Source organism: Macaca nemestrina, chromosome 9 (genome assembly GCF_043159975.1).
Source record: "Macaca nemestrina isolate mMacNem1 chromosome 9, mMacNem.hap1, whole genome shotgun sequence".
Taxonomy (NCBI): Eukaryota; Metazoa; Chordata; class Mammalia; order Primates; family Cercopithecidae; genus Macaca; species Macaca nemestrina.
The window spans coordinates 12,810,171-12,825,501 of NC_092133.1; the positions used below are offsets into that span (position 1 = coordinate 12,810,171).

The 15,331-nt window shown below is 36.4% G+C and overlaps 1 protein-coding gene across 1 annotated transcript in view; it reads right to left on the minus strand.

Moving 5' to 3' along the window:
- LOC105469649 (WD repeat domain 11) overlaps positions 1 to 14,174 on the minus strand; it is a 55,427-nt gene extending 41,253 nt beyond the window's left edge. The window contains exons 1-7 of the mRNA XM_071069024.1: positions 14,019 to 14,174; positions 12,888 to 12,999; positions 6,685 to 6,838; positions 5,502 to 5,675; positions 2,897 to 3,083; positions 630 to 795; positions 87 to 201 (exon numbers count right to left, since the gene is read on the minus strand). Coding sequence (XP_070925125.1) covers positions 87 to 201; positions 630 to 795; positions 2,897 to 3,083; positions 5,502 to 5,675; positions 6,685 to 6,838; positions 12,888 to 12,999; positions 14,019 to 14,104 — 994 coding nt within the window. The 5' untranslated portion in view covers positions 14,105 to 14,174. The remainder of the gene's footprint in view (positions 1 to 86; positions 202 to 629; positions 796 to 2,896; positions 3,084 to 5,501; positions 5,676 to 6,684; positions 6,839 to 12,887; positions 13,000 to 14,018) is intronic.
- Positions 14,175 to 15,331: the final 1,157 nt, after the last annotated feature.

Genomic DNA, 15,331 nt, shown 5'->3' on the forward strand with positions numbered 1-15,331 from the left:
CTATGCCTTGGCTGGTATTTGCCACATCAAGCTTTATAAAATAATTTTGAAGAAAAAGATAACATTATTGTGAGACAGAAACTTACCTGGTTCCTCATTTGAAGTGGTGAAAATGCTATTATAAGATCTTCGAACACGTAAAGTTATACAACCATTTTCATGTAGACAAAATAAACCATCACGTTGAAAGCAGGGTATCACCTTTAAATAGACGACTTATTTATTTTTTAAAACACAATAGATTAATAAAGTATATACTGTGAAACTCAAACTCATATTTAGGTAATATGGGTGAAAGAAAAAAAAAAGAAACAAAAATAGACAAATCTCCAAACTTTAAAACTAAATGTACATTTAAAATATCCATTTATAATCCTAAAATAATTTGTCTTTATCCATGTAACTTAAATAGTTCAATAAATATCTCAGGATCAGTCACAATTTCTAGGATAAATCAAACCAATCAAAAGTACAGAAAAAAACTCAATCTAAAATAGTGTTGTTAGTCTTTCAATAAATCGAAAAAAGAAAGTGGAGAACTGAAGACAAGACTTATGCGAGATTATGGCCTTCTTTTAATATAACACTCTTAATAATTTTGGGTAATATAATTTATGAATTGTAGATACCTGTAAAAACGGAACTCCTGTGCGTTCTATTGCAATCACACCCACTGTCTGATTCACCTCAAGGTCAAGGATTAAAATCTCTCGAGGATAGAGCAACAACATGTGATTCCTTTTTGAAGGCAGGTATGCCAACTGAAGGCAATCATTGAGAGTTATGAATTCAGCACTGAAAAAAGTAAACATTTTACTTGGGTCAAAGACTTCATTTATAGGAGAGCTAATAAAAGATTTAATTTTGTACTTTACACATAAAAATTGACAATAAAAATGCACAACTCTTGCCTGAAATGACCAACATGGGTTGGCATCCAAAACTTAGACCTCTACTATGTACCAAAATCCAAGCAATAATAATATTGTATAGGATGGGTAAAAATGTCAGTGTTTCTAAGTTTTTGAAATATTAAGTAAAGTAGTATAATATTATTAAGTCTATACAAGACATTGTAAATGATGATATAATAATAGCTGGCATGGATAAGATAGTTTTATTTTACTTTTACTTTGTCATTAAAAGTACTAGACAAACTGTTAAAATCAAGACTCAGGATGAAAACATCAACATTTAGGGTAATTAGGGCCCCTGGACCAGGAGTTACTGGACTATCTGTATGGCTTTGGGTAAGTAACTTCCCCTTGGCTGCCTTCATTCACTTTTAAGCTATCTTAAATCTTTTTTGAGACAAAGTTTCACTTATATTACAGCATTTTCTTGTGTGTAAATAAAACAGGTCAAACTACAAGGATTTTAAGAGACTGTTAGGGTCTGAAAAATCGTTTTAATAATTTGTGATTGATTTGTGATTGCCACATACATTTAATCACCTTTTCTATATCAAATATATTTCAATAGGAATAGACATACAATTATGTACTATTTTCATTTTACATACTAATTTTATTAAAAGGCTTTGAAATTTAAAATAAAGTTAGTTTACAAGACTAGAAAGAGGCATTTTTATTGCATTAAAATCCTGACTGCCATGTCCTAGTTAGGTGAGCTTGAGTAACTGTATTTAAATTGGTGTGGGACTCAGTTTTCCTTATTTGTAAAATGAGAATATTACTACTGCCAGAATTGTAGTAAGAGTACATGAATTAATAGATGTGAAAGCACCCAGAGCAGTTCTACTTGAAGAAATAATGTATTTCCCCAATAATTCATATCAGAGAAAACTTAAGAAATATAAAACTAACTTATAAAACTATTCAGACTGCCAAATAATTTCTTGTTTATGAGAGGGAATACCTAAAAATAGAAAATTCTCTTAAGATACTTAAGAAGTAATCTTAAGTCATTTTGGCACAGGGTGAGAGATAAATTAACTGGTGAGCTTAACCAGCCTATGGTTTAATATATAAAAGTAATACTTACACACGTGCAAAATGTATTTGTAGAGCTATTTGTACCACATATTTTTCAAGTAGTTACTTACCAAGCCTAGAGAGAGTAATCTTGGCATACTAAAAATAAAGGCTATCTGAAAATGAATGCCAAAACAAACAAAAAAGCCTGCCAAAGCAATAATATACAGATTATAGCTATAGGAAAAAGAAAGAAACCTATTTCGAATACATCAAATTACTTAAAATAAACTTTTATTCAGTTGTAATTTCTTAAGCAATAACAGCTGACATCTTCTAAATAAATTACTAAGTATCAATGGCATTATATGTTTACTTACATTATCGGATCTATTGATCTTTAAAACAACCCTACGAAATACTTTAAAGCGTTACATTAGAGACTGGGAGAGAGAAATTTGAGTAAGATTAAGGTAGTTTCTCAAAGTCACATAGCTACAGCTTCCCCCGGAGCCTTGACTCTTACCCAGGATGGGAGACATCCTTACCTGCATAAGAAAAACACTCCGATTTTACTGCTTAATGAGAATGCACAGCACTTAAGTCAGGAAAATATATTTAAAATGAGTATCCAGCTTTTGTGCCCAAATTTTTAATGCACTCAATGACCCAAACTTCAGGATCGTCACGATTTTCACAAGTAAAAATCAGAATTCAAAAATTTTAATCTATAAAAGTTAGTGGGGAAGTTGAGCACAGTTAGTGGAAACAAAGCCAATGTTAAATGCTGAATCTCCTCTTAGGGCAGGGAACAAAATAAATATGTTTTTCCTCTAATAAATTCAAAATTAGAAATGAGAAAAAGTGAGATTAAAAAAAAATCAGTCTTTGTACATCTCCAAAGATGATGCTTTCATATAGGATAAGTAGATGAATGTTGTTATTTTACACTTGTAACTTACCTAGGTTTCTCTTGAGTGATTAAAATTTTTACTTTATTTAGAGCTTTCTTGGCACCTGTGGCTGTGGCCAGCTTGTTGTGAGCTGGGCTAGAGTGTGGGCTGGATATGTAAACTTTTTTCCCAGGGCCTGAGGGAGGCTTGGATGGGGAGAAGTCTGAGATGAAAACAATGCCCTCGCTGGTGAGCACTATATTGAGAAAAGCAAAACTCTGATTAAAGTTTAATCAAGTTTAGCATACAGTTTTATTCCAAGACAATTTTGAGAGCAATATAATGATAATTTTAATAATATATAACTGGCAATGTTACGCAGTCATAACATAATGGGAATGTTCTCCAAGTTGAAGAGAAACAGGTGATCCATTACAATTCATCAGAGGCCTCCAAGCTTGGCATTCTAAATTATTCTTATATTAAAAAGATAACATAAGGTTATTGGCAGAAAGAACAAGTGTTTGTTCTTGTAAATAAATTCAGTGCATGGACTTTCATTAAAAATCTTTCCTTATTATCCCAAGCACTTTGGGAGGCAGAGGAGATGATGAAGTCAGGAGTTAGAGACCAGCCTGATCAACACGGTGAAACCCCATTTCTACTAAAAATACAAAAATTAGCCAAGTGTGGTGGCACACACCTGTAATCCCAGCAACTCAGGAAAGTGAGGCAGGAGAATCGCTTGAACTGGGAGGCGGAGGTTGCAGTGAGCTGAGATAGCACCACTGCACTCCAGACCAGGTGACAAAGCGAGACTCCATCTCAAAAAAAACCAAAAAACAAAGAACAAAAAAAAACTTTTACATATCCCATAACTTAAAAAAAAAAAAAGCCATACTTAAGATGCTCTGCATATCACAATTAGCTAAGTTCAAATATTTGATTTGATGATACCAAATTTTTATCCTGAGCTACTCAGTCTAAATATATTTCCTTTTTCTTCTCAAGCATCAGATCAAACCTTGAGATGATTAAAGAATATTATTTTCCCTTAATATTTAGAAAAAAAAGTAGTGGACCCACAGTGACTTACTAAGTGTACATGAAACAAAAATAGTCAAGGAAGGAGCACTATATTTAGCAATACAAATTATGCCTTTTTATGACTGAAAAAATGATCTCCCTCAACAAGGGACTAATACTGGAAGATATGAGCAGAAAAACCTTACTACCCTGGGTCCCGGCCCTTAGCAAGGCTTCTCTAAGCACAGGGAACAAGGGCGCATTCAAGAGTTATGACAGCCCTAGCAGCACATTCGATCTGAGTAAACCAAAGGTGTTAGGTCAGCTGACACTCTGAAACACACAATGCTTTCATCAACCAAACTGCAGAGATGTAAAGAGCTGATGCAATCAAGTTAGATGAAAGTCTTGCTGCCTTTTCAGGTTCCAGAACTCATCCTTCAAGGTCCCCTTTGCCTCCCTTTCTTTGTGATGCCTTCCTTCCCTGACTCTGCCAACTGGGCCAGCCCTCCTAGGTGTTTCCCCAGCACTGCACCTAAGTGAGTAAACTGGTGACCGAGTGAGTGTATGTATGCACACGTTCATAAACATTTATATACGTAAAAGCCTAAACACACTGTAGCATATTTATACAGCCACATTTCCCATGTTGTTATAATTTCGACTTGTCTGCCTTTCTTTTCCTCCTTTAACACATGCAGACACCACATGCCCCTCAATGAAAGTTGATGGGTAAAATAATTTTGAGTCATTCAAATCCAGGAAAAACATTCCTTACCATAGCTAATTTCCTTACCTCCTTCACATTTCTGATCATTATCAAAGTGAAGCCTACTTTGACCACTTTATCTCATACAACTTGCATGCCCTCATCTCCCATTCTTCTGCATCCCCTTTATCCTGTCTTTATACCACCTGTCACCTCTTACTACACTAGAATTTATTAATTCATTGTGTTCATAGTTTATGATATGACTTCTTCTCACTAGAATGCAAACTCTGTGAAGGCTCCTGCCTTCCGGGTTCCAAGACATCTTGGTTCCCAGAAGAGTAGTAATAGCGCAAGAAATATCTGTGGGATGATTAAATATTTTCTAAACAATTTAGCCATAAAAATATCTAAAGCAAATCTCATTTTTAGACCATTAGCTCAGGAAAACATTAAAAGCATATTAGCAAAAACTACCTCTGCAAGAAAAAATTTGCTTAGGCTTATTTCTTCTTTACATGCATCTGTTTATGGCACTCAAAATGAATGGCATGAATTAGTACAACTTTTTAAAAAGCAAGAACTTAACTTGGCCACAGACTGAATGAAACCCTTGATTCAAGTTATTTAAATGTTCTTAGAAAAACTAATTAAGTCTGGAGTGTCAAAGTAACTCTCTGTCCCTGGCTAGTCTAATACCATTTACAAATTCAACACAGAGAAGGTGTAGCTTGCTGATTTAAATTTTTAATTATCACATTTGCAAATGATTGAGTATATGTATTAGGAGCTGCAGATATATGGACTAGACACGCTTCTCCACTTCACTCAGTCATTTTAACATTATAGATGTATAATGTGTGTGTCTATATCTCATGTACATAGCATTACTATATTATAAATATCTCAACTCGTTTTCCACAAACAACTGTTACTCACAAGTTAAATGTGAGGGATCAAAAGGGTCAAAAGAAAAAGAAAGAATGTTATCTGCGTAGCTCTTCTTCCATAGTTTGGTGCCAGTGTCTGCATTCCAGAGCACAATGTAATTTGGTGGGTGGATAGCAAGCAGTAAATCACGGGAAGCATCTTGATTCCACAACCACTGAACATCTGGAAAGACCAGATAAAGAAAGGCAAAATTCAGAAACCACACTCTCCAAAATCCTTGGCTAACTTGTCCTTGATGTTTAGTTTTTAAAATATAATCCTTAAAAACTTAACTACCGGCCCCAAATGTGACGCGTGTGTGTGTGTGTGTGTGTGTGTGTGTGTGTGTCAAGATTCCAGGAAAAAAACAACTTATTTTATATAAAAATAAGTTGTCTGGTTAAAATCTCAAGGTCAAAATTTTGAAGTAATCTGAAATATTACTTCAAAGAAAATAAAAGGCAATTTGCCCTAATCATTACTTAAAACTATAAAATCAATATGAAACTCTCCTAGCCACAACCAAGATGTCAGACTTTCCTAATGTTTCTGTGGAATTACTTAATGGAACTTTACAGTTTTTCATGGTTTTTCAAAAAATAAACAGAATATGTAAAGATCCAGTTCAGTACCTAGTACACAGTTAAGTATTTAATAAATATTTTTAAAATAGTCATTTAAAAAATTCATTCAGTCAACAGAGCCACTAGAGGACTTGAGTCTAAAGAATACTGTACTGGTTTTAGGTCAGTAACATGAAATAAGCAAACAAGCAATCTATATGAAAATGAGAATAAAATTTTGTTCATCTCTGTTAATGAACAAATTACTTAATGTAGAGTAAGCACTGATGGCTAGTTCCTAACAGCAGTGGCCAACTTGCCTTATACTGTACCTTAGATTATAAGATTGTAACACTTAATTTTTCTTATCATGCTTGACTGAGGCTGATATTGAAATTAATGAGTTTTACCAAAGCACAAATCAGTTGAGATTTGAAGAAATATGCCTAGAAGTTTATTATAATAAGGAAAGAAAGCCAGATTTAGATCAGTAGAATAGGCAAAACACAATCAAGAGCTAACTTGGAATTGATAAAATTAAATCAATGGGGGAAAACTCCCAAAACCAAAAAACCACTCCAAGAGTAAGTATATCAATATGCCCACTTGGCTGAGCAGACTTTCCTCACCCTGGATGGGCTTGGCATGCTCTTGGATCTCACACTGAGCTACTCCTGCTGCTACATCCCAGACGATGATCTTCCCATTGACATCAGCAGAAGCTAAGCGCAAGCAATATGGTGAGCCAATGTTATGGTGATAGTTTTCCCTGGCCCATTTAACCTAGTATCAAGAAGAAATCAAATCAAGTAAATACTTGCACTGGATGAAACGGAACATAATTTTCACAAAACATCAACCAGAACCCATACTACATTTATATTATATAAATATTTAGCAAGAATAAACAGAAAACTGGTTTTCATTTTGAAGGCAGCATTTTTATTACTTTGGTATATATTTTTAACTGCAGTTAAAAAATTGTTTTTTAACACATCACAATGCTCCTGCTTTAAAATATGAAAAATGATTCACAGCCTTAATATTTTGGGAAACTTAGGTTAAAACCCCAGGATACCTTGGAAATCAGTTTTCCTAAAATCTAATTTATGACAAAATACCTAAAATCATATTTAGCAGAATGTTTTTTCTGTATTCTAGTCTCCTAACTAAAAGGGGACAACTTAGAAACACAAAAACCTTGCAGAGGGAAAGTCAGGAGAAGGCAAACGTAAACAAAAAACTCTAGCTGTCTCCCTCTTTCACAAAACATTAAGTTTTCCTCTAAAAAATATATGTATATGCTTCATGTCTCTAGCAACAATATTAAGAAAAGAATTTTTAAAATAAAGAAACACAAGAACTCCAGGGCAAATCTGATTAAATTCTTGAACAATGAATACTGACAGAGTAAGGGATAAATTTCATAGTCCTCACTAGGAGTCAGGCGTTCCCTGGTCACTACCACCCCTCTCTTCTCAGTATCCTGTTTATTTTCTTCAAAGAATTAACTACACAATTTGTACTTATTTTATTTACATTTTATTTACATTCTTTTTGCCTGTTCATGAGTCCATCAACTGTCAGTTCCATAGGGCAGACCATGTAGTCTCTGTTCGCATTTCTATTCTCAGACTTAGTACAGTGTCCAAAGCTCCGCTTAATAAGTAGATTTAAATAGCACAAATCTATAAATATATACAAATGTATATATCTATACATGTGTATAGAGATAAATACACTCATATATAATGCTAAGGTAGGAAAGTAAGCCAACCAGTTGCAGTAGTATTCATGAAAAAGATGGAAACAGCGTTTTCTGAAAATGAGTGTGAAGGTTTTCCTGGAATAGATCTTTTGCTCAGGCAAAAATTTTTAAATGAAGTGTGTATGTGTATATATGCATATGTATGTGTGTATGCATATTTGTATGTGTATATGTTTGAATATGTATCAGTTCGTAGGTACAGAATGTGTATGAATAGAATATGTATAGTGTATATATGTGTATACAGTCAATTCTAGTTATTTATAGATTCTGTATTTGTCCATTTACCTACTCACTAAAATTTGCAACCTCAAAATCAATACTTGCAGTGCTTTTGTGGACAAGTGCAGAATGGTGAAAAAATGTCACCCAACATACATGTGCGTTCCCAGTTAAAGTCAAACAAGAATTCTTTCTTTAGCTTTTACAATTGCAAAACAAGTGTTCATGTCATGATTTATTTAGTACCACATTTTTCACATTTTTGTTCTTTTTGCTGGTGATTTAACTATTTAAATAGGTCCCCAGGCATAGTGCTTCTACTGTTTCTAAGTATGAGAAGTTGTGATGTGTCTTACAAAAAATACATATATATGTGATAAGCTTTGCTCAGGCATGTGTTGTTGGCTATGAGTTCAATGTTAATGGATCAATCGACATATTAAATAATACGTCTTTAAATGGAAACACATATAAAGCAAGGTTATGCATTGATCAGTTGATGAAAATGTTGTGACCAGAGCCTCACAAGAACCTAACCCCTAGGAGCAAACAAAGTTTCAGTATTCACTAATTCGGTGTACACAACAACTTCACAGAATATAGCTATCATGAATAACAAGAATTGACTGTCTCTATGTGTATATATATATTTGTATATGTGTATATATTTGTATATGTATATGTTGAATCCCATTTAGGTAAACTCCAAGCCATGTATATATAAACATATTTTTTAAATAATCAAACTAATGAAAACCAAGGTTAAGGAAATCTTGAAGGTAATCGGAGGAAAAAAGAAATAATGCTGAGAAACAAAGACAAAAATTTTTCGTCAGAAACTATGTAAGCTGGAAGATAGTGGAGTGATTTTGTTGTTTTTTTTTTTTTTTTGAGACAGAGTCTCACTCTGTTGCCCAGGCTGGAGTGCAGTGGCACCATCTCAGCTCACTGCAACCTCCACCTTCCAGGTTCAAGCTGTTCTCCTGCCTCAGCCTCCCAAGTAGCTGGGACTACAGGTGTGCACCACCACACCTAGCTAATTTTTGTATTTTTAGTAGAGATGAGGTTTTGCCTTGTTGGCCAGGCTAGTCTCAAACTCCTGACCCCAGTGATCCATCCACCTCGGCCTCCCAAAGTGCTAGGATTATAGGTGTGAGCCACTGTGCCTGGCCAATGGAGTGATATTTGTAAAGTATTACTAGAAAAAAAAATTGTAAGCCCAGAATTCTATATCCTTTGAAAATTATCTTTCAAAAACAAAGGTGAAATACTTTCTCAGAGAAATAAAAGCTAAGAAAATCAACCGGTATTAGACAGGCACTTCAAGAACTTACAGTAAATTCTTCAGTAGATGGGAATATAATACCAGACTGAAACTTGGACCTACATAAAGAAATAAAAGCTCCAGAAATGCCAAGGGGCAGTGTAGGGGAAAGGAAACAGAGAGGGAAAGAGAAGGTAAATATATTTTTCCCAAAACACCCTATACTTTACATCAGACTTGATGAAAGACTGAATGCTTTCCCCCTAAGCTCAGGAACATGACAAGAGTACCCTCTCACTCCTCCCATTCATTGTAGTAGAGGTCCTAGCCAATGCAACATGGCAAGAAAAAGAAATAGAAGACACACAGATTATCAAAGAAAACATTAAACTGCAGTCACTTGCAGTGACATATCTACTTAAATAAATTCACCCAAAATTACTATTAAATAGATCTAAGTGAAGTTAGCTAAATTACAGAATATAGGTCAATAAACAAAAATTAATTGTATTTTTCCCTACTTCACATCATATATAAAAATTAACTCAAAATGGATTAAAAGCTAAAGCTCTAAAATTCTAAGAAAAAACCAAAGGTATATATCTTCTTGATATTGGAGAAAGCAATGGTTTCCTGGATATGACACAAAAAGTACAAGTAACAACAATACAAAATAATAAATTGGACTACATCAAAATGAAAAAGTTTTGTTCTTCATAAGACACCACCAAGAAAGTAAAAAGATAACCCACAAATTGAGAGAAAATATTTGCAAATCATGTATCAATCAAGGTCCAAAAATATGACATGAAAAATTCTAGAAATAAACAATTCATAAATTATGCACTTTTCTGAATAGCATGATGAAATCTCCCACTGTCCTGTTCCATCTTGCCTCAATCATATATCATCCCTTTGTCCAGAACATCCATGCTTTATCCAGCACTTGCCCTTAGCAGCCACACTGATTATCAGATCAACTGTTGTGATATCTCAGTGCTACATTCAAATAACCCTTATTTTACTTTATAATGCCCCCAAAGTGCAAGAGTAGTAATGCTGATGTATTGTTATAACTGTTCTCCTTTATTATTATTAGTTATTGTTGTTAATCTCTTATGCCTAATTTATAAACTTGATCATAGGTAAGTATGTATGAGACAAAATGGTACATACAGGGTTCGGTTTATAAACTTTATCATAAGTAAGTATGTATGAGAAAAAACACTATATATATATATATATATATATATAGGGTTTGGTACTATCTAGGGTTTCAGGCATCCACTGGGGTCTTGGAACATTTCCCTTCTGGATAAGGGAGGACTACTGTATACAAAGAAACCTTACAACTCAATTATAAAAAGATAAATAATATAATTTTAAAATGGGCAAAGGACCTGCATAGACATTTCTCCAAAGAAGATACACAAATGGCCAATAAGCATATGAAAAGATACTCCACACCTTTAGCCATCAGGGAAATGCAAACCAAAGCCACAATAAGAATCAATTCATACCCATTAGGATGGTTATAATCAAAAGAACAGAGAATAGCAAGTGTTGGTGAGGATTTGGATAAATTGGACTCCTCATACATTACTAATGGGAATGCTAATTTGGAAAACAGTCCAGCAGTTCCTCAAAAAGTTAAACAGAGTTACCATATGAGTCAGTAATTCTACCCCTAGAAATATACTCAAGGGAAATGAAAACACAAGTTCACACAAAACTTACACATGAATGTGCAAAGCAGCATTATTCGTAACAGGCAAAAAGTACAAAATATCCAAACGTCCATCAATAAAATAAATGTGATACATCCTTACAGTGGAATATTATTCATCAGTAACAAGGAACAGAGTATTGATATATGCTACAACACAGATGAACCATGAAAACATTATGCTAAGTGAAAGAAGTCAGGCACGAAAGACCACAAACTATATGATTCAATTTATATAAAATGTCCAGAATGGGCCAGTCTACAGACACAGAAAGGAGATCAGTGGTTGCCAAAGGATGAGGGAAATGGGGGAAATGGAATATGACTGCTAGTGGATACACGGTTTCTTTTTGAGGTAATAAAGTTCATTGTAATTGTGGCTGCATAACTGTGAATATACTAAAAATCATAGAATTGTAAATTTTAAATGAGCAAATTTTATGGTATGAGTATCTCAATAAAGCTATTATTTGAAAAAGAAAAAGACTCCAAATCTCTATCTCTAATCCTGACCTCTCTCCTAAAGCTCGGATCACTATAATGCAATAGATTACAGGCACCTCAGACTTTGCTGTTGAAAACTAAAATTCACTGATGTCACAGATGCTTACCGCTGATAACTGGAAACACTGTCATTCAATTACACCAAAAGAAACCTTGGAGTCACTCTATTCTCTTACTCTCCTTTATACTGATCACTATAAAGGCTATCAGGTTTACCTCTTAGGCAGCTCTAATATATGACTTCTCCATGCCCCAGCTTTATTTTAGGCCCTTAGAATTTCCCGCCAAAATTAATGCAAAAGTCTCCTAAATGATCTTACTGCCTCCAGTCTTGCATTTCTCCAGCAGATCCTCCACTGCTGCCAGAGTTTTTCTAAGATACAAATGTGATCACATCAATCTCCTACTTAAAAATCTAAACTCCTGCTGGGTGCAGTAGCTCATGCCTGTAATCCTAGCACTTTGGGAGACCAAGGCAGGTGGATCACGAGGTCAGGAGATCGAGACCATCCTGGCTAACATGGTCAAACCACATCTCTACTAAAAATACAAAAAATTAGTTGGGTGCGGTGGCGGGCACCTGTAGTCCCAGCTACTCAGGAGGCTGAGGCAGGAGAATGGCGTGAACCCGGGAGGTGGAGTTTGCAGTGAGCTGAGATGGTGCCACTGCACTCCAGCCTGGGCAACAGAGCAAGACTCCTTCTCACAAAAAAAAAAGAAAAAAAAATCCAAACTCCTTCATAATCTTTTAAAACTTTCAGAACAGACAGCTGAATCTCTCTGGCTGCCTCTTATTCCATCACTCTTACAAGTGTGCCATCTTTATGGCACACTACTTACTTCTGTGTATATTCTTGCTCTTCCCTGCAATGCTCCTTGTCAATTTTTTACTTGGCTAACTACTGTCTACTAGTCTTGAAACTGAAAAGATGTCTGTGACTCTCCTCACAACCAGGCAATATGAAGCTCCTCTGTTTTCTCACAGCGTGTTAAGCAAGTCTCACTTATCATACTACCACGCCGTGAGTCTTCCTTACAAGGCGGAGAATTATCTCCATATCCATAGCATATGCTAAGTGCTCAAAACTAAGGAATGACTGAGTGGTCTTGTAAATGGTAGAACTGGTGTCTTTCATCTGCCTTAAAATGATCTAACAACTAGCATTTAATAACTCATCCTGTATTGACATTAAGTCATATATATGAAAATTCTAGGCTACCCCAAATAGATTTTTATATTTAAAAGCTATTCAACACTTACACATAAGACTTAATGAGAGCTTAGTGCTACACAGTATTAAACTTTAGACTAGACAACATGTTAGGGTCAAAATGGGATTTTACTTACCTTGACAACATCAGCTTTATGCTTTTCTAAAACTTGAAGAGTTTGGGCAGTAATGGAATCAATCACTACCACAAGTGAATGACATCCATAAGCAATTAAACCTTGCCAGCCCCTAGCAAAACAGTAATGTTAAATTTTAAGTACAGAACAAAGCAGGACAACTTCTTTCTGGTCAAGCCTAAATAAATGATAAATCTAATTCATATGTACCACCATTAATAAAATCATTTAAACCCAAAGGCCAGTATTTATCATTATCCTATTTGAATAAAAGATCTGGCTAAGCTTAAAATGCTTGTTGAAATTCACTTTTCATTCGGATAAAAAAAGTTCTAAAAGATATGAAAACAGAGACCGGAGGACATAGAAGGGAACTTGTGCCCTCTGATTGTTTTTGTGGGCATACGTCTTTCGCTTACCCGATTTCTAATCCTTAGTATCCACAATGTGCCTGGGGATACCGCAACGAACCCCAGTACTTCCAACTAAATAAAATGACAAACACTGCACAAGACGTTTCGGTCCTCCTAACAACATCCCACAGCCACAGAATTTTGCTTTACATTTGTCTAATGAGTAATTTTCAGAGCTGCAGTGGTAATTTATAGTGAAAGCATACAGTAATAGAGACGACCTGTTGAAGACAGGAATGTCCTACACAGTAGGAGCCCGAAAAGAGAAGGTGGAAAGGGCAGGTGAGAGAACAGGCGCCTAGCACAGGGTCTGGCACATTGTTGAAGGAAAACAGGAATACAAGAGAAAGAAAAAGAAAAGACAGGATGGGAAAGAGAAAGTGAACAGGGAACTAATGGTGGAGAGAGAGAAACCTGTAAGCTGGAGGAGAGGTAAAGAGAGGAGAATGGAATAGCAAAAGGGCAAGGTGCAGAGAAAACAGCAGAGAAATAGGCGAGAAAGAGGGGAAATGTATTTGCATGGGGGAATTTCCCACACGGGGCTACTATCACTTTTGTAACAACAAAAATCCACCAACTAAAAGCAATCTTATTGAGTGAGGGCGGCTGCCTGTCTTAGCGAGGCCAAACTAACCAGGGGGTGAAACCTCTTGTTCTTCCCCCTTCCCCTCACACATTCTTGGCCGATCCTGGCGACCTGGAAGCCCGGCGCCCTCACCAGTCCACCGCCGCCTTGTTGTGGGCGTTGAGGGCCCCCGTGAGGGTGCGCGCCGACACCTTGAAGTTCACTGTGTAGGGCAACATCCCGGCTGCCAGCCCAGGACCTCGGCGCTGACCCGCAACCAGGAAACGGCGGACACTGTGCTTCCGTTCCAAACAGAGTCCGGGTGGCCCCCTGGGCGCCGCTGTCAGGTTCCGCTGGATTCAAGTTCTACAGGCTCCGGGTTCCACCGCTCCCGGATTCCATCGCCCCCAGGTTCCGTTGCCTTCAGTTTCCTAGGATGCCAGGTTCCGCACTCTCCAGAGTTCCGCCGCTTAGGCGGTTGTGCTAATCTGCGGCAGCCGGAGCTGTATTTGGAAGAAGAGGCGCTGCCTCCAGTCAAGTCTGTTTTTTTCAGGTCGGGACTGTAGGCCTTTGTGCCCTGCTGGAAATCGTGAAAAGCAAGAGAGAAGAGTCCCAGTTATTCTTTCTGCCTTTGATAAGTGAATTTAGGGCAACTACTAGCGCCAGTAGGCATGGGGGATCTACCGATGAAGAAGACACGCAGTCTCCGCTCTCGTGGAGTTTACAGAGAATAATGAATTAGATTAATTAAGAAATGAATGAGATTAATTGAATGAAATTGCCGGACTAAATGAAGTGAATGTCCCGAATATAAACAATTTGCAAATACAGATAACACTGCATATCTTGTGTTGGCAATACTCCCTTCGCACTTGAGGAAGAAGCACTATGTCTGGGGCCAAGTGTGACCCTTTGTCTGTTGTTGGGGTACCTTTCATTTCGCACTTTCTCCTCTGCTGCTCTCCAGGTCAGACCCAATCCCTCCCTCTTTGTGCTCAGTGTTGGGTTTATACGCTTTAACTATAGCACTTAATGCAATGATTTCTTTTCAGTGATGATATTTGCAGATGTGTGTTTCTCTCCCCAGTGCATTGTGAGCTCCTTGAGCAACAAAAGGGACAACATATTGGTGATTTTTCATCACAGGTTTTTGTGTCTAGCTTACCACTCTTGTAAAACAGCTTTCTCAAAGATCACCTCATATCCTCTTAGTTGTTCAAACCAATAATCATGTTTTGGCTTTTAGTTGATCATGTTTTGCCGCGGCTTCGCTTCCTTTCCCTTGTCTTACCTTTCCTTACCCCACAGCCTAACCTACTGATGTTTGTGGGCCACCAAATGTGCCCCTAACCACAGATCTAAATTTACCACTCTCTTATTAAAAATCTTCCATGCCTCCTGTGAGAAGATTGCTAATTTGTTCCCCAAATTCATTCTCTCTTTTTTTTTTCTTAGGGATAGAACTT